At 36.5% G+C, this 18,299-nt stretch overlaps 1 protein-coding gene across 17 annotated transcripts in view; it reads right to left on the reverse strand.

Moving 5' to 3' along the window:
• Window positions 1-1,054: 1,054 nt before the first annotated feature.
• PAM (peptidylglycine alpha-amidating monooxygenase) overlaps window positions 1,055-18,299 on the reverse strand; it is a 123,989-nt gene continuing 106,744 nt past the window's right edge. For 9 of the 17 annotated variants that reach the window (XM_039566552.1, XM_039566557.1, XM_039566546.1 and 6 more), the window contains 10 exons: window positions 14,131-14,247; window positions 13,535-13,607; window positions 12,017-12,224; window positions 11,165-11,365; window positions 8,392-8,510; window positions 7,324-7,423; window positions 5,928-5,981; window positions 3,501-3,710; window positions 2,417-2,473; window positions 1,055-1,884 (listed from right to left, as the gene is read on the reverse strand). In XM_039566552.1, the coding sequence (XP_039422486.1) occupies window positions 1,703-1,884; window positions 2,417-2,473; window positions 3,501-3,710; window positions 5,928-5,981; window positions 7,324-7,423; window positions 8,392-8,510; window positions 11,165-11,365; window positions 12,017-12,224; window positions 13,535-13,607; window positions 14,131-14,247 (1,321 nt within the window). In that variant the 3' untranslated portion in view covers window positions 1,055-1,702. The remainder of the gene's footprint in view (window positions 1,885-2,416; window positions 2,474-3,500; window positions 3,711-5,927; window positions 5,982-7,323; window positions 7,424-8,391; window positions 8,511-11,164; window positions 11,366-12,016; window positions 12,225-13,534; window positions 13,608-14,130; window positions 14,248-18,299) is intronic. The other 8 variants (XM_039566558.1, XM_039566551.1, XM_039566560.1 and 5 more) reach the window with 6 other exon arrangements.

The following is an 18,299-nucleotide window of genomic DNA, read 5'->3' on the forward strand; positions in this document are numbered from 1 at the left end:
ATACTGCCTTGCTTTCAAAAGTGAGAAAGAAACAGGCTGTTTTCCTTGTAACATTAGGAAAACAAAAATTTGCATGAGAGAGAGCAACTTAAGAGTATGCACTAAATATATTTCACACAAAACTGCCTGTACTCCAGTGTTTCAGATGGCTATCCTGGAGATTTTGCCGTATGTGACAAAAGAAACTAGCTCGCAAAGGATTTTAAGTTTGGGCTTTTTTGGGTTTTTTTTTTCTTTTTCCAGAAAAAGGGGATTTATAAAATCTCACTGGGGGAAGAAATCTTACCTTGTGCTCCACTATCATTGCGCTTATTCCCCCATAAACCATCTTGCAAAACCACCACAAGGAGCCTAAAGCCTATTTTCCGACCTCAATGCCAGCAGCAGCCTATTACAACACCTGCAATGACGAAAATGAAAACTGTTTCATAAAACCCTGTGGCAATTACAGCTGTGTACACTCTGCTTATAATAGCAGTTTAAAAAGGACATTAATTATGCTCTGATCATCAAACTGGACCGATTAGTCATGATGATGTTACACAATGATTCACACTCCAGATGACTCATACAGAGAGGGTAATTATCCAGCAGGACTTCCGTAAGTCTGCTTTTAAATACGAGAGCTCATTACAGAACTGAGGGTTCCTGTTGTATGAATGAAAAAGGAATTGTGGAGAAAAAATGAAAATCAGTACTTCCAATCAGGTAGTATTAGATGCCTATCCTGACTAATTTGCATATTTAATTTGAGACACAGGTTTCCTCTTAGCTGTGACCATGTGTTTTATTAAGGAAACACCTTGCAGTTTTGTTTACAAGAAAAATTCCTCTTTAGATGTTCAAGGTTGACTTTGTACATGTATGCAGATTATTAGGCTTAAAAAAAAACCCCAAACAACCTTGTGACATAGCAAAATATTTTTCCAGCTTCCATACAAAATAGCATTTCTTTCTCTGCTGGTAGAACACATTAAAATTTTTACTGTATTAACTGGCCCATGTAACTTTTACAAAAGTTGTATACAAAAAAATGCAAGCAAAAATTCCAAAGTACACTCCGACAGCCAATGCTCTGCGAATACTTTATTACACAAATTACATTCAGGTTCTGAAAATAGTGTTCTAACAGTGATACCATCTAAAAATAAGACATTCCAGAAACACATCAAGGTAGGAAGAAGAAAAAAATTAAATAGAGGCTTTTTTCTTTCCTTCAATGCAATATCATGTTAGTGATCTAAAAAAATAGAAGACGACTTAGCAGCTTCATTTTCTTGTGGCACTGTATATTCTCTGTACTGCAACAGGTTAAGGATATTGAAGAGGAAAGGCACAAAACAGAAATTGGCAACTGAATAATTATGGAAAATATATTTTGATGAAGCAGATAGTAAGACTTATTTACAAGATCCCCATATTTGATGATAAATACTACTGCTTTAAATCAGTCCTGCAATTAGAAGACTTTGCTTTATTAAGATGTTCACATAAAAACCAACAGCACTGATCTGGAATTTCCATACACTCCTCCACTTAAAAAGCGTAACTAAAACCAAACAAAAATTAAAGGAACCAGTGTACAGCCCCACACAGACTAGAACAGTTTACAATTAAATACACGAAGTCTTAAACGTGCTTAAGGGAAAAAGAATCTGACATTTTGGGTTGAACCATATAATGGAGAACTCAAAGGTTGGTTTCAGGATGATGAAGGTGCTGGTGGGAGTGGAGATGCTGAACACTCTTCCTCGGAATCTGTGCCATCATCTTCATCTTTTTCTTGATCACTTCCTTCAGTGCTCAGCCGGTCAAACCCTTTTCGGCTGTAGCCTTTGTGACTTGCAAAGAAGTTCCCAAGGTTAATTCCACCACTGCCTTTCCCTGTGGAAAGGAAAGGATTTTTGTAAGGTTTGCTTTAACTCTAAGGGGGGAATAAAAATCTATCTACTAATTAAACAGTATAATGGTGATTATTTAAAGTGTTCGTCCAGAAACTGTTTTTAAAGATTGAGCGCAGGAGCCACGTAAGTTGAGTGTATGTATTAGGAAAAAAGAAGGAAATTCATCTTTGAAGGAGAAGTTTCAGACTATGCTTTTTTAGCATCCATTATTTCGTTAAGTCTACACAGTTTACTGGTGTTCCTACCCATTTGCTCCTAGTTTCAAAGTGCTTCATTTCATTCATCAGATTCACAATAACTCATAGCTGCTGCTCTCCCACTGGTAGTGACTCATACTCTTTAGTGGGCAGATAATGACAGATGAAAGTTGTTTTAAAAGACGTTTTCAAAAACCCCTGATCTTTGCCCCCAATCCCTCCTCTGAGAAAGTTCCATCAAATCTGTTATTCAACAAGAATACAGAAAAAAGCCTCCAGTTACTGTGTTTGAAAACATCTTCGATGACTACTTACCTCTAAGTCTGCCTAAAATTCTGCCTGAACTAGAATCAAGTTTGTGTTCCCCATCAGCTGAAAAATAAAGTAAATTTCAAAAATAAGCTAAACCCCCAATGTTCTATGATCAAATAATTACCTGCATTTTCTGATAAAAAGCACAGACATTCAACAAGGCAATCAGCAGCTCTAAGAAGCCATTTATGGCAGTACTGCTGTAGTCTAGAGTGTTAGCATATTTGATATGCTATCTAGCACATTTGATGTGCTAACACTTTTGAATACAAAGAGTCAGGAAGCTGTATGTTGAAATCTTCAAATAAAATATATCCAATTCAGTTGCACAGCTGTATTAGATTGCTGAATGGCCTACTCTGTCACAGTAGGTCCTGACCAGTGGCAGAACTGTGTTGTCTACTTCATATAGATTTTCTTCTCTGGATGTAAGTATCTTGATAAAACAATTCCATGATACAAAATAACAAGTCTAGTGATCAAATGTCTATCGCAGTCTGCCAATTTATGAAAAATAATGCTACTATACAATACAAATTTAGAACCAATTTACATAACTTCTAAGTACCTATTAAAGCTTTCAGAGCAATTGATGAAGGTGCATTTTGGAAGCATGTCTGACTCACAGAACTGACCAGGTAAAACAATAATATATAATCTCTTGTAATAGTATCTGCTTTGATTTTGCTTGTATCTCTAGAATACCCATGGAGTCTTTTGTTCTCAGCAATTTAAAGATCCCATACCAGAAAATCAAACTATGCTTGCAGTATTAAAATTTCTGAATTCTAGACAATACAACATTAATATATTCTATTAATTTTTGGGGTAACAATTTTTGCCTTGACACCAATTAAAGTTTTTGATACGTGTTCTGAAGAGATGCTAGTTTGAGATGCAATATTAAAGGCTCAGGGGGCTGCAGGTGCTGTGTCCTTGCTGATCCTTAGTTTGCATGCAGCAGCACTGCAACTGTTCAGGAGGGCAAAGGCACAGGGAGCTGATCTTGTCATACCCTCACCCCTCAGTGTTCAGTGATACTTGGAACTAGAATAAGAAAAGCCTGTTCTCTAGAACAGTTACTCACAGTTACCTCCATAGACAGTTGTCTTCCTCCACCGAATAAATACTAAAATTGCCAGAAGGACAACAACAGGGATAATAAGAAGAGTTGTAATAAGAACAAAGGAAACTCCAGTGCTGCTGGCCTCCTGGACCAAGTGTTTATCCGTATTCTTTAGAGGGTCTGTCGATTCTGGCTTGTTTTTCAATCTGGCTTCTACAATTGTCTCTGATTCTTTAAAAAGAAAACAATTTCTGTATGTAATCCATATGCATTGAGCAACGCAGAACAAGGTGCTACAGGAAACAACAAGCTAGGATACCTTCAGTGCTTTGTAACAAGGAAACAGAAGACAAACTCTTATGGAGACATTTTTGGCTCTTGCTGAGGTTATCCCAAATATAAGGCAGAGAAAGTCTGAATGATACCTTCCCCTTTTCTCAAATGGGGAAAGGAGTTGTGTCAAACAGAGTTTTGTCCTAAAAAGTACCTACTATTTAAAATACAGGAAATTACCCCAATGACCCATCTTTCCAAATAAGCATGTGTTGTAGTATCAATTAAATATCTCCTTATGACAGAAACACTTCCGCAAGAAATACAGAAAGCCAGTATACGTCATATTATCATAAACAAAAAGGAAAATTTTAAAGATCTTTCTAATAAAACTGTGACAAAGGGTTAAATTTTCAGAACTGTTATACTTCATGAAGGAATTTTGGCTCTACAAATCTGGAGAGCTTTTGAAAACAGCCTCCAGTCATTCCTGACTAATTTGTTAACTCTATGCCTACAAGGAGAAAAACTATTTCAGGGAAAACCTTTATGATGTTGCATATGCTTCGTGATAACTTTTACTAAGTAAAACTGTCTAGCTATATATTTTGAAGTCAGACTGAACAGCATGTCTTAACAAGCAGCTGCATCACAAACACTCTGAATCAACTCTGTTTTGATTCTGTATCAAAATTAAAATGATGTTCTATTCTGAAGGAATAGCAAATGGTTCAGTCAACACTCAACACTAATAAAATGATAACAATATCATTGTCTTCACAAGTACAAGGATAACAATGACACAATGAAAACAGCTGTCTGTTCAAGTAGTAGTTACTGCTAAGGAAAGTTTTCCTCCATCATCTTTCCCTCTGGGCAAAGCTATAGTTCTCCATATATTCTTTCCCCATGTCATAGCAGTACAAGCACTAGTAACAGTCTGTCACCAGAAGGCTGTGAGATTGCAGGCCACTCCTGCCCATTTATTAAGCAGATGACACAAAGTCCATTGGCTCTTTTTTCCCAGTGGAATTGAAAGATGTTAATTTCAGTCTATCTACTCTAACCAGTTTTAGACATTGTTACTTAAAACCTTTTTCTTACCCTGGTGTTACTATTGCATTTTTTCTCTAGGACATTAGAAGAGTCAGCTAAAGAAAGCCAAAATGCATTTACATATCCCTAGATACACAGCATGCTGTAATTTCAACACTTCCTTTTTGAGTGCTTCAGGCAGGCTGATGTACCAACAGAGATAAAATAAAAGGATAACAGTGATGGCAGTAAGGATTTCACTGTTTCATAATGTTAGCCTTTCTCACTCTATATGCTTTCAATTGGCAGTTGAGATTTTTTTGACTTTTCTCTGTCTACATATACATGGCTGAAGCAAACTGCATAACCTCTGAATTTAACCAAAGAAAACCAGTTACAAACATCTGAACATTTTACATGCCTTTATAAATAATACCATAATCTGGTACTGTTTTTCTGAAAGTGAAATGAGCTGCAGAATAGAAAAATTACTTTTCATCTACCTTAATTGATATTTTACCACTTTCAGTCTCCTGTGTGTACTATCTCCTTATATTGTTCCTACATGCTTTCATTTTCTTTTTTCTTTTTTTCCATTTTCATGCAGATCAATTAAATTAGAAGTGTAGTAAATCTATGGAAAGAAATGTAAATACAAAAAAACGGTATTTCTTGCCATATGGTGTGACTGACAAGGCTATGTACTGAAAGACACAGGAATATAAACCAATTGCCATTTCAAATAACCATTTTTTTGGTGGTGGAGGGTTGTGGAGAAAGGATGGTGGGGAGTAACTATCACAGCTGTATTTCAGAGCTATTTCTGCATCTATGGGAGCTGCCACAGATACCAATCTGGACCATACCAGATGGTAGAATGGAATTAACCTACTAGTTAAATTTTTATCTTAGTTTCTGTGACAGTGAAGCACTTGTCATCACTGAAAATGAAATGTTTAGGTTGACTGTGAAATAGCATCTACCAGGTAACAGTGTTACAAGTTTTTTTCTAGTGCTTCCTATAGCAACTCAAAAAAACCAAACAAACTAGTCAGCATTTTTTCCCTTCAGCTTGGCAGAAGCTGCACTAGTCTACGTGAACATACTGATCCCTTCATTTTCATTATGAATCAGACTAACCTTTTGTTTCCTGTACCTCAATACCAGCCTTTTTAACTGACCGATGTTCCATTTCTGTAAAACAAAATCATTCTTCAGGACAACTGATTTCAGAAAGGCACTACTGACATTTTCCTGCTAGCTTTCTCAAATGTACAGTACAATCCTACAGTAAACATTCCCATCAATACCTGAACTTCACCATGGAGAGTCAATATAAACTACTCAATAGCTCACAAGGCCATAGAAAAAAAGAAAGAGCTTGATTCATGAAGGGTGCTTGCAACAATCAACTTTTATGAAACAGAAAGATTTTATGGGTATGCCTAAAGGTTCATGGATTCCCACAAAAGTAAAACTGTTTATTATAATCAAAATCATAGTGATTTAAAGGCTGGCTGAATCAGGGTTTCTTAGCTACTGCTCTTTTATACTTCAGCAAAAACTAAAAAGAAAATTTTATACAAGGACTCCCTCATCTAACCTGTAAAAATTCCATTACTTTTTTATTCTCATGTTTCTTTGAATAAAAGCTGATAATTGGTCATGTTCAGTTTACTAGATGCAGATAAAAACATATCCAATTAGAATTACAGTTTATGTGGTCCAGTCTCCTGTTATTAAGAGCAACTGATACCAAATGCCCCAAAGGAAAATCCATGAATTATGAAGAGACAAATAAGGAATAACTAGCTTAGTCATTTATAGCAGTGGACTCTAACTGGATGACTAACATCCTGAACCCTAAGGCTTTATCTCCGTCATACATTTTTTTATCCCATATAATGCAGCAGTGGATTATATTTTTATTCCTGTAAAACATGTAAGCTCTCTCTGAATCCTACTAAATTGATGTCTGACTAATCACTCCCTGAAGTGAAGCTGCTTGCTTTGGGGGTTACTAGATTAAAACTGGCAAGTGTTTCCTCTGTATGGAAATAGGACTTCAAATTATACTAGATTAATTTTCTAGTGATAAATGCTCCCAATGAAATGAATATAATTTTTAAGTTGACTTGTGTTTCTACTTCATCCCCTGGGAGTTTTCTACATTACAGCCTCACAGGAAGCAGTTGAGTTCTCAGCAAATGATACACTGAAATTACTAAAATACTAGAGTAACACTTTTGTTTAAGTGTTTTACTGACAATGATGTGTAAGGCAAATGCATTTTGATTCCTTCTGTGACAAACTCATGTGCCCAGGACTCTTCTTTGACTGAGCACACAGCAATGCTGAATAATGGTCTTTTAATGAAAACTGAGCAGCAGCACACAACTGCTGCAGATGAAGCTTGTAGTGCACTTACATCACTGTCATTATGCCACCAGGCTCTTGGCCAAGGGTACCAGATAAGTGGTACTGACCTGAAGATACAAAATGTGAAGTTAGGACATAAAGAACAAAAAGAACATACTTTCTGCAGATGCAAACTTCCACACTGCTTTGGCATGAACATCTCCAACAAATACTGTTCTATCTTCTGATGCAACAATATCATGTGGCATCTCAAAGCTCTGTGAAGATAAGCAGTCACAGATTACCCTTAAATCTCTATGCCTTCATGAGGCCTCCTTAACCCCTAACTTGAGCCTGGTCATATTCAGTCCTTCTTTAGACTGGAAAATGCAGCAGGTGCTGGTGTGAAAGTCTAATGTGCGAAAGGAGAGTGATTCCATTTCTACTGAATGTTTGCCTTCTCCAGGGATAACAACATAGAGATTATTCCATGTATTAATGCTACAAATATATTAATAATATTTCTATTCCTATTATTACACTCCATTTTATCCTGTGAAATATATATTTTCAAAAATAAAGAATCTTGGTTTGAAGCCCACATATTTAGTTTAAGTTCATATGCAACACAGCTATTTGCTATATTCAGAAAAAATAACTCAATATAATTTAAAATTGGATGGCAAATAAAGAGTATATGTGGTATGAAGTGGGAATATTAGCATTCATTCTTTAGTCCAACACAATATATGGAAGCTGTTAAAAAACCCTCATTTTTTTTATGTACTATACTGCATGTAGGACATTTAGCCTTAACTTACACACTAGCATTCTGTAAAGAGGGATGTAACCACACAGTTGCGTATTATTTATGCTTAGGAATAAGCTCTATTTTTTCACACTTTACTAGCATCTAAATATATGAATATTTCAATTCCTTCACAATTCTCTTAAATTAACTTTTAATAATTGTACTGGCAGTAATAAAGTACTGCCTGGCTGAAGATATTATCTGTAGGAATCATCTAGAGGTTAGTATAATTTTCAAATGTGTACCACATGTAGAAGCTAAGACCCAAAATTCTAGTGTCTTTATTTAATACTATAAAGAATTCCTTTTGAATACCTTACATTATAAAATATCTTATTTCCTGCAATAGTCTTATGGAAGTTGGAGAAGAATGTTACCGATGTTCTCATATACATAATTATATGCAACAGGCACTCTATGCATATAATACTCTACCTTTCTAAGTGGAATGAAAGTATCAATTATTTCTCCAGTAGAGAAGTTCATCACAAATCCTTGCACTGATTCTGCCTCTCCAGGATAAGGCATTCCATTAACTGCAAAGAGGAGACCACCTACAACAACATTAGATTTGCTGTAAGAACACACACATAGCAAACTGCAGTGAAGATAAACTGTAATAGTTTAGATGAAAAAAGGCTGAGAGACAGAGAGACAGAAAGATAACAAGAAACAAAACTAGAAGAGGAAAATCAAGTGAGGAGCTGAAACTTCGTCATTTAAGAGGTGCACACTTAGTTCAAATGAAAAGAACCAGCAAGGCAGTATTTTACAGTTTGTTTAAATGTAAAAGGAATGTGAAGGTGTTAAAAAATTAATCTGAAGAATGCTTTGCTAAGGATGGTTGACCTGATAGCAGAAAGTTCTTTCAATGCGTCAAAAGTAGAAAGTCAGCTGAGGAGTAAGTGGGACCATAAAAGGAAAAGATGTGAAAGGGGAACTCAGGGATTAGAGGCCCATGGCAAAGAAATGGATTTTTTTCAGTTTTTTCTGTTTATTATGTTGGGAAGATTCTAACACTTTTTTTTTTTCCTAGTAAAGAGGTCAGAGGAGACAGCTCAACTGGAAGCACAAGGTGTAAGACAAGTTGGAGGTTAAAAATTTATGAGGTTTAGATGGCATTCACTCAAATTCAGAAGGAAACCAAATGTGAAATCACAGACCTCAGGTCATATTAAGCAACCCAGCACGGCAAACAGCCACTTCTCCAGAAGACTAGCAGAATGCTGAAGTAGGGCCCACCTACAAGGACTCAAAACGGTGCCTGCGAACACACATTACCAATTCTGGCTTCCATCTCCAGTAAGATGGTAGAATCCATAATGAAGAATAAGACATGGGTAAATGTGGTCTGTCAGAACAAGTTGGTATGGCTTCTCTAAGGGTTGTGCCTCAGCTCTGAACAGGAAAAAAGAGCACACAAGTAAGCAGATTCTATAGACATACTTGCACTTTCAGTAAACCCTTGACAAGGTATTGCAACAGAGGTCACTGAATGTGAATTAACATGGGGCTGAATGAAAGATCCATTAATGAACAGGAAGCAAAGAGAAAAACTTATGGGCAGAGATTGTAATTCTTCAGGACAGAGAAGTCTGAATAGTGCCATCTTGAAGTGATCAGAGTCAGAAATTTTATTCAATAGTTTTCATCAATGACTGAAAAATGGGGTGAACAATGACATCTAGCAGTCTGAGGAAGATAACTGACTTCTGTGGAGAAGTCAAAAGCTTGATGATACTGAGGAAGTACAGAAAGACTTTTTATAAGAATAAGTGAGTTGTTAAACAGATGGCAGAAGAGCTTCTGCAAAGAAAAATGTAAAGTGATGCTTCTTCTAAAAAATAATCTAGATCATGCTTATGTGATGTTTGAACTCGGAACTGGCAGCTACAGCTCAGGAGAAACATTTCTAAGCCATCACTGAAAGATTCCCAAAATCTCTGCCTCCATGGATAGCGTCAGGCAAAATTTCAATAGAATGTCTGGCATCATGAGGAGAGTTAGGAATGGAGGGAACAGTTCTGCACTATCCAAAAACTTAGCATGCACACATATTGACTACTGAGTGCTCTTTTACTCTCTGCATCTCAAAAACGTTCCAATGAAGCTAAAGATGCTGGAAGACAAAGGCAAATACAATACTCATGGGGCTGAAGCAATTAAACGGCTTGAAGAGGATAAGGCAAGATGAACAGGCACCAGACTGGGGGAGTGTGGAACTGTTATTCAGCTCCCAAAATTCTGGGACTGAGAAGCACTCAACAAAACTTTACATTAAAAAAAAAAAAATGAAGTGGATAATGAACTTCTGGAAACTGTAATTGTGGAAGGCCAATGAACCAGACAATACGAGTCACTTCAAAATGGGATTAGGAAAATTTATGGGCAATAGGTCTGTAGAAAGATCCTATGAAGAAGAGATCAGAGGCTACCTCCTAACACTGCTAAATAAAGGGTTTGTGGATGCATGGTGAATAGGAGAGGAACGACTACAAAACGCATTCAGGCTTACACACACTCTCAGAATGCCTCTTTTGCTTCCACTGTCAGAGAGATATCAAGTATCTCATCCAGCACAGCACTTTTTTACATTCTTAGCAGATGCAAAAGAGAGAAACATGATATTAAATTTTGTATTAAGGAGTCAGGAGCCCAACATGCCAAAATTCCTCATCCAGTTCTTAACATTTACCTTACCTTCAGTATCAGTATTAAAAATCTAATCCCAAAACTTAATACAGTAATTGTTAAACAGACTGTGATATTAAAAACCACAATGTTTTCTAACTGTTTGCTTTCAGTTCTTTTGTTTTATGAAACCAAAAACCTTTCTTGATCATTTGGTCTTAATTTTGCTCTCTTCAATGGAGTTCAAAATGAATACTTAGAAATGTTATTATTAATAATAATTCATTATTAGCTGATTAACTGTGCAGTCACCAAGAAGCTGCAAGATTGTCTACTTCCTGACATTACATTTGGGGAGTGTAATCAGTCACTTCTTAGAAGCAGAGATTAGATGCAAGCTTCCCTCATCCACAAGTAGGAAAACAAGTAGTTCTCAAATTTTCCATTGCATCAGGACTACTCAGGAAGATAATTAATATTTGTCCTAGGATAGCACCATAGCACTCTTCATGAAATAACACAGACATCCTGGCACAAAGCAACTACTTGAAATCTGCAGAACAAGAAAAAAGATTACCTGGAACATATGAAACTGCAAACAACTCTCTTCCAAAAGCTTTGTGCTTGATCTCTTTTGTGAACTCCCCAGTCTCTAACCTGAAGCACTGAATTCGACCATTTTCTCTGTCTGCAACACACAGCTGACTTAAGTCAGAGATCAGGGCTAAGCTGTGAGGAATATGAAACTGTCCGGGCCTGGCTCTGCCTAGAGAAGTCTCTGAAATAAAAAAAACCCAGGTTTGTGTTAAAGTACACACTGAAACTATCAGTTTTATTTAGAAACAGCAGCATGCCACATAACCATGTAACACTGGGAAAAGACTACGGTCAGCTTGCTTTCTCCTAGCATTTAGGTAGAAAACTCATGGCAGCATATTGTGTTTTCTTTATAAATCCCAAATTTAAGAACTTGCAATTTCCTGAGAATATTCAGCACAGTTTAATGTGATACATAAATCTGAGCCAGGCAGAACTATAATTATTCATAAAACTTAAAATAGATGAAATCATGGCATAAATCTGGCAAAAAATGATTACTTTGTTACACGTTTAAGCAAAAATCTGGCTTTATGAAAGTCAGAATATTTTCTTGATAAAACAGGACACACCAATATTTATTCTAAAAGCAAGATGACAAACCCCCCACTTTTTATTTTTAGTAAATATAGAACTACTACAAGTAGCTGTAGAAAAAGCCGAAAGAAAATTTGGATGCCATGACAAGGCTGAAATTCATGTAGGACCTGGAAGGTATTTCTGTAATAGAAATTCATTTAAAAAAATTAATAGTAACAGTGGGAATTTTGTGGTTCATGATCAGTTCATTATAACAGCAGTATGGGTAAAGTACCAAGAGCTCTGACTGTACCTTCTCCCCACTGCATCACGTACAGTCCATTTGGAGAGAACTGAATAATCCGACTGTTGCAGTAGCCATCAGAGACATAAATGCTGCCAGTGATTGGATCCACAGCAACATCAGTTGGTTGACAGAAATGATTTTTGTCACTGCCTGGTTGCAAAGCCACTCCTAAGATCAGTAATGGCTCTTTGTCGCTGGCTCCTAGTTTGAAAACCTTTTTTTCAGTCAAAAGGAAAAGAAAAGATGTTTCAGTTACAGAAGGTGAAACCTAAGACCTAGATGGCCTAGGGAAAAACTCCTATCACTGTGTATAAAAGACATTTATACACCAAACATAATCCTAATATATTGACCATAATATGTATTATTGGTTTTTCAATAGTGCTGATTCTATGGAACTTCTGCTTAAAATACCAATTTCCAGTCATTACAAAGCAAACAATTTAGTTTCATTGTTTAGACTTAAATGCATCAATAAGCAGAAGACATAGCAAAAAATTGCAAAGGGATCTTGACAGGCTTGAGGAAGGGGCTCCATGAGAACCTTGTGATGTTCAACGAGGCCAAGTGCAAGCTTTTGCACCTGGGTTGGGGCAAACCTGAGCATAAATACAGGCTGGGAGGAGAAGGGATTGAGAGCAGTCCTGAGGAGAAGATGTTTGTTGGTGAGAAGCTCAGCATGACCTGGCAATGTGTGCTCACAGCCAGAGGGTCAACCATGTCCTGGGCTGCATCCAAAGTCCAGTGGGCAGCAGGGGAGGGAGGGAATTCTGCCCCTCTGTCCCACTCTGGTGAGACCCCACCTGCAGAGCTGCCTCCAGCTCTGGGATCCCAGAGGACATGGAGCTGTTGGAGCAAGTCTAGTGTCTTGGACATCAAGGTGATCAGAGGGATGGAGCTCCTCTGCTATGAGGAAAGGCTGAGAGAACTGGGATTGTTCAGCCTGGAGAAGAGAAGGCTTCTGGGTGACCTAGTTCTGGCCTTCCAGTACCTAAAGGGAGCTCACAAGAAGGATGGAGAGGGACTTTTTACAGGTGCATGTCATGATAGGACAAGGGGGAATGGCTTTACACTGAAAGGGAGGAGGTTTAGATTAGATATTAGGAGGAAGTTCTTTACCACGAGGTTGGTGATGCCACTGGTGAGGTTGCCCAGAGAAGCTGTGTCTGCCCTATCTCTGAAAGTGTTCCAGGCCATGTTTGATGGAGCTCTGAGCAACCTGGCCTAGTGGAAGGTGTTCCAATTGCCTTGCCCATGGCAGGGCAATTGGAACAAGATAATCTATAAGGTCCCTTCCAACTCAGACCATCCTATGATTCTATTATTTCTACATGCTATGTCCTTGTAGTAAATTACTCAACACAACTATACTCCATGAAGCGCACAGGGGTCAGTTTCTGTAGGCATATTCTTAATGTTATTCTTAACAGGCCTAGATAAGCAATTTATGTCAAATCTCTAGGAAAATAAAAATATTTTTTAGCAAAATATTAAGGTCCTGGTACTAAAGCTTCAGAAACATACCTGATGAAGAGCTACATCAGTGACCCAGTAGTTACCATTTTTATCTACACTCAAACCATGTGGTAAATAAAATCTGCAAGCACAAATATAGAAGAATTAAGTTAAAAACATTTTTCTGAAAGAATGATATAGATGTGAAGCTTTCATTTTTTACCTACAGATCAAAACCAAATGCTGTACATACTAACTACGTGTAGCATTTAATGAAAAATACAGCTTTACAGCTTAGAATTTTCATGACAAGAGTGTCTCAATTCTGAAATTCAGATGATCTCAGATATCTCACTCAGGGTACCTTAGCATCTCTAAGGACAATGTACAATATTCACAAGCTCTGCATTTCTGTTAATCTGGCTGGTAGATGCACTTGTATGAAATGTTAGAAGCAGAGGTGGTAGAGATGGCAAATTAATTTTATTATTTGTTGATTTTGTATTTATTTATTTATTTTAAGATAATCAGAGGCTACACTTACACAACTGTATATAAATGTACAAATGTAATATAAAACATATGAAAATGAGTTTAAGGACTCTTTGGCATAAAATATATGGAAGTACTAAATCAGTTAATAAGAGTAAAAAAACCCAACTTACAGACTTTTGCCTGTGGAATGAAGCAGTTTTGCATTACTTGGATTCAGGACAAGAATTGTATTCTGTTCAATTGGTCCAAGTCCTCTTTGCTGATAAACAAATTTGCTGTCAAAAGAACTGTACAAAAAGAGTGGAATAGAAAGCATTAGAAGGTTCTACTGATGAACAATAAACTTAAAACCAAGTTCAGTAGTTAAATTCCAGTGTGGAGTTATTGGGTTCTTTTTTCTTTAAATATAAACCTTATTACATCACTGTATGATTGTAAGAGTCAATAGTGTTGTATGTCTGCATTTTCTACTGAGGTTATGACTTCCAAACTGAAGGAGCACCAAATCAACACAGCAACAATTAAGATAGTCCTAAAGCAAGTAAGTAAAAACCCCTTTCAAAAATTTTTCTTTTTTTTTTTAATCATTTCTTTGCTATGGCAACCCAGAAATGAGAAATTCAACAACGTAGCCTAAGAAAAAATATAGGTAATCACCAGAGCACACCTGCCAGTAAGACTAGGAATACTTTGTACCATCTAAGGCAGTCTGTGCATGTTTGTGTGTCTTCTGCTTTTTCTTTTTTCATATGCAGTTCAATATCTTGCTAGAGCTTACTACTACAAGATTCAGGTCTTATGCTTCTTATCCTTTTCAGAGTGTGCTTACAGAAGACTATAGGATATTATGTGCGTTCCTCCTACTCCTACAAAATTATACTCAATTTTCAAGATACATGGAGTATCTTGATGAAACACATTTGAACATGTCTCTATTTCAGACATTAAGAACCAGGATAAACTTTCCAGAGGACATTTACTAGGCATGAAATTATCATGTGCTTCCAAAAAATAAGAAAAATAGTTGTCTGTATCCTTACAGAGAAGTTCACTATTACTCTAACCTGTTAAATTTATGTTCAGCTTTTGCTGCAGATAAACAGAGCAAAATATTTTGAATAACATTTCAGGCTAAATGTTAGAGCATGGTGTTTGATGTGGATGAAAGATGCATGAATACAGACTCACTCCCTGCTCCCACCTTGTATTTTTAATCCATTTGTTAATCCCAAGAGAAATCCAGCCGTGACTGATGCTACTTGGTAAACAAGAATATATTTTGTAGTCACAGAGGCGGCTATGAATAAAGCTATTAAAACTATATATTGTGCAGTTCTAGCAGTCTCACATCTCCACAGCATTAAATATTTACATGTCTAGAATTTTTAATGTGGAAAAGCAATATTGGCTTAATATATAACCAGAAAAATCTATAACAGAATGTGTTTAAGTTTCTGCATAGGCGATGATTAAAAAATAGTATTTAGATACTGCCATTGCATATTATACTACCTGTAACTATTTAATTTCTGGTAGAAATAATTTCTGATGGAAAATAATCCTTTTCACTATGAATGGTTGAGCAAAAGGTGATAGCTACTAAAACTCTCTCCAGATTTCTGCCATCATGTATAGGGAGACACTAGATAAATGGTAATGAAACACAAAGGCTTACACTGGTGTTATATCTTCTTGTTTGGCCATGATTCAGGAGGTGCTGTTATTACCATTCATGACAGTAATCTGCCATGACAAGTTCTCTTCATTTTAAACAGTTTTATTTTAAAAGGAGTCTAATACTTGTAAGGGCTTGCTCTAGCTATGGATGACCACAACTGGAGCATCAACAATGGACAGACTGAACTAATCTTATTTTTAATCTACATAGATAATCGCAGAAAATCTATACAAATAATCACAGAAAAGAATCTTAGTGGTGGTAGATATTGTACAAAACAACCCCCACAGAAAACATGATTGTATCTCTGCATAACTGACTGTCCAGACTACTTAAAATAATTATTGGCTTTCCTTGTTAGGATTTTGGTTGTTAGTAACAGTGCTGTCCAGACTCCTAAGTATTTCTTGCTATGCCCAACTCTTCTGGGAACTAACTGCTTTCAGTGTAAATAAGAGATTGTATGGTACTCAAACAAATTCTAGTGAACTTGAGTTTATGGGAGTGATCTTCCAATCATCTTCTCCCTGTCAAACTTCTTTTCTAGGAGGATGACTAGAATGCTACAAAATCACAGTCACACTTTTCTTCCCAGTGTCTGAGATTAATTTCCAGGCAATGTACCTTTGTTGTAAGTGATAAATGAGAACACAAATAATGTTGACTACTTCTAGCTTAAAAGCAAGCAAGGCCAAAACCACACAAATAGAACAACTAAACACAGTAGTTGTACTGCTCTAAAACATGGTTTTCTGATAGGTTCTGCACTCTGATACTGAAGGACAAATAAAATCTGCTGCGTATCTCACTACTTCTAATTTCAAACTCCAATTAATTCCAGAGTTATGTTTCTACTTCTCATCTGGCCACTTCACACTAATGGAAACAATTTCTTGCTAAATCTAATATCCTTCTGGTGGGCTACATATTAAATTTAGACAGACCACCTGATCTCATAATCCCTGAAAGCACAACCCTGAGGTCTGTTCTTGATCAAAATCCATCATCATTGTCATTGTGTGCTCAGCCTGCCTACCTTGTTAAGAATACAGTAACAAGAAAGTAACTTATATTCTCTAGTAAGTTCTTTACAAATTGGATGAATAGTATACATTTTTCATCACAAAATGCAAAATTACTTCCAACTGATTCACTGCTTAGCCAGCTGAATAGTTATAATTTCTTTCATTCTACACAACAAATGCTGCTTGTAGCAAAGACTGTTCTGAAACTGAAGAGACAATGTTGTAGAAGACCCTTACTTATAAGGAGGATTTTTTTTTTTTTTTAAATCATACACTGAAGGAATGCTACAGCCACTGCAAAGTTGCTACTGTATTATAAGGCTTGTCACTGCGTAAGTTTTGTGTTCTAAAGTAGACTGAAATTACCTTTTGCAACAGCATAGATCATTCAACCAGCTGTATTTAGCCAAATGAGGATCCAGCTTTTGTGGCATATGTTAATAATGCATTGGAAACATTTGTGCATAGCCTAACAGCACTGATAATTTTTGTTTAATTTGCTTCTATACTAAGCTGGTGAACCATTGAAACAGAAAATAAATTCTGGGCTTTCAGGCTATTGATTTATCATGTTTACAATTTGGTAAGGAATATTATACTCAATGAACTGTGTATTTGCAGCTAATGATAAAAGTTAACTTAAAAGTCTGGTAACTTATTACGCCTCCCCCATACAATTGGCATATAAACCCCTTCCAAATACCATTTTTTTTCCTGAAAAAATGACAACACCCATTACTCCTTCCTTTTGCATCACAACCCCAAATTTTTCATATGCCTATGTATGTACCCAAAGATAAAAAGGGAAGGCTAACTGAGTGAGCACCTTTCTGTGTGCCTCTTCTCTGTGCCACAAGATATGGAACAACAGCTTAACAACAGGCATGTTTTCAAAATCTATTTTAAAATCACCATACTCTACAGAAAAGGCCTACAGAGTTCTAGTTCAGCTGACATAAGGCTCCCTACCAACACTAGGTTTCCTATACATTAACTATGCTCCAGAAGAAGAAGAAAAAAAAATTAAAATTTGGGAACAAAACCCCTCAAGAATTAGGATTTAATATGTAGTTATCTTTATGGAAGGCCACTTGTAGCATTACTGAGAACTGCTGGTACATGTGTGGATTTCCAGACACATATCACAACTCCAATCTTCTTCTGCAGCCACAGCATAATGAAGTTCTATCTGTCTCTCAACATGGTTGATTCATCATGCACACTTGCTCTTTTAGGGAATGTTCATTTTTTTTTGTTTTGTTTAAAATCTGTAGGCTTTCCCAATACTGCTGGATCTCAAACTCAAGTTTTGTACTCTGGATTGTTGGTACACTCCAATTGCCAGAGACTCAAAAATACGTATTTCAGAAGGACCAGCCTATTTTCAAATATTTTTACAATTCTTTATTCAACAACACAAAGAACAGCACTTATGCTCCTGAGTAGGAGGACAAAAAAAATTCAATTCAGCATCAGCTTTTACAGAATACTTGAAGTCTGAGTAATACAAGTTGCATAATGCACCATCCTTTCAAATTTTATAGTCTATATTTATATACACTTGAGCTGGAAAGATCACTGACCTATGAGAATACCGCATGAGAAATAAATGATTGCTTTATCTGCTGCATTATGT

Source organism: Corvus cornix, chromosome Z (genome assembly GCF_000738735.6).
Source record: "Corvus cornix cornix isolate S_Up_H32 chromosome Z, ASM73873v5, whole genome shotgun sequence".
NCBI lineage: Eukaryota > Metazoa > Chordata > Aves > Passeriformes > Corvidae > Corvus > Corvus cornix.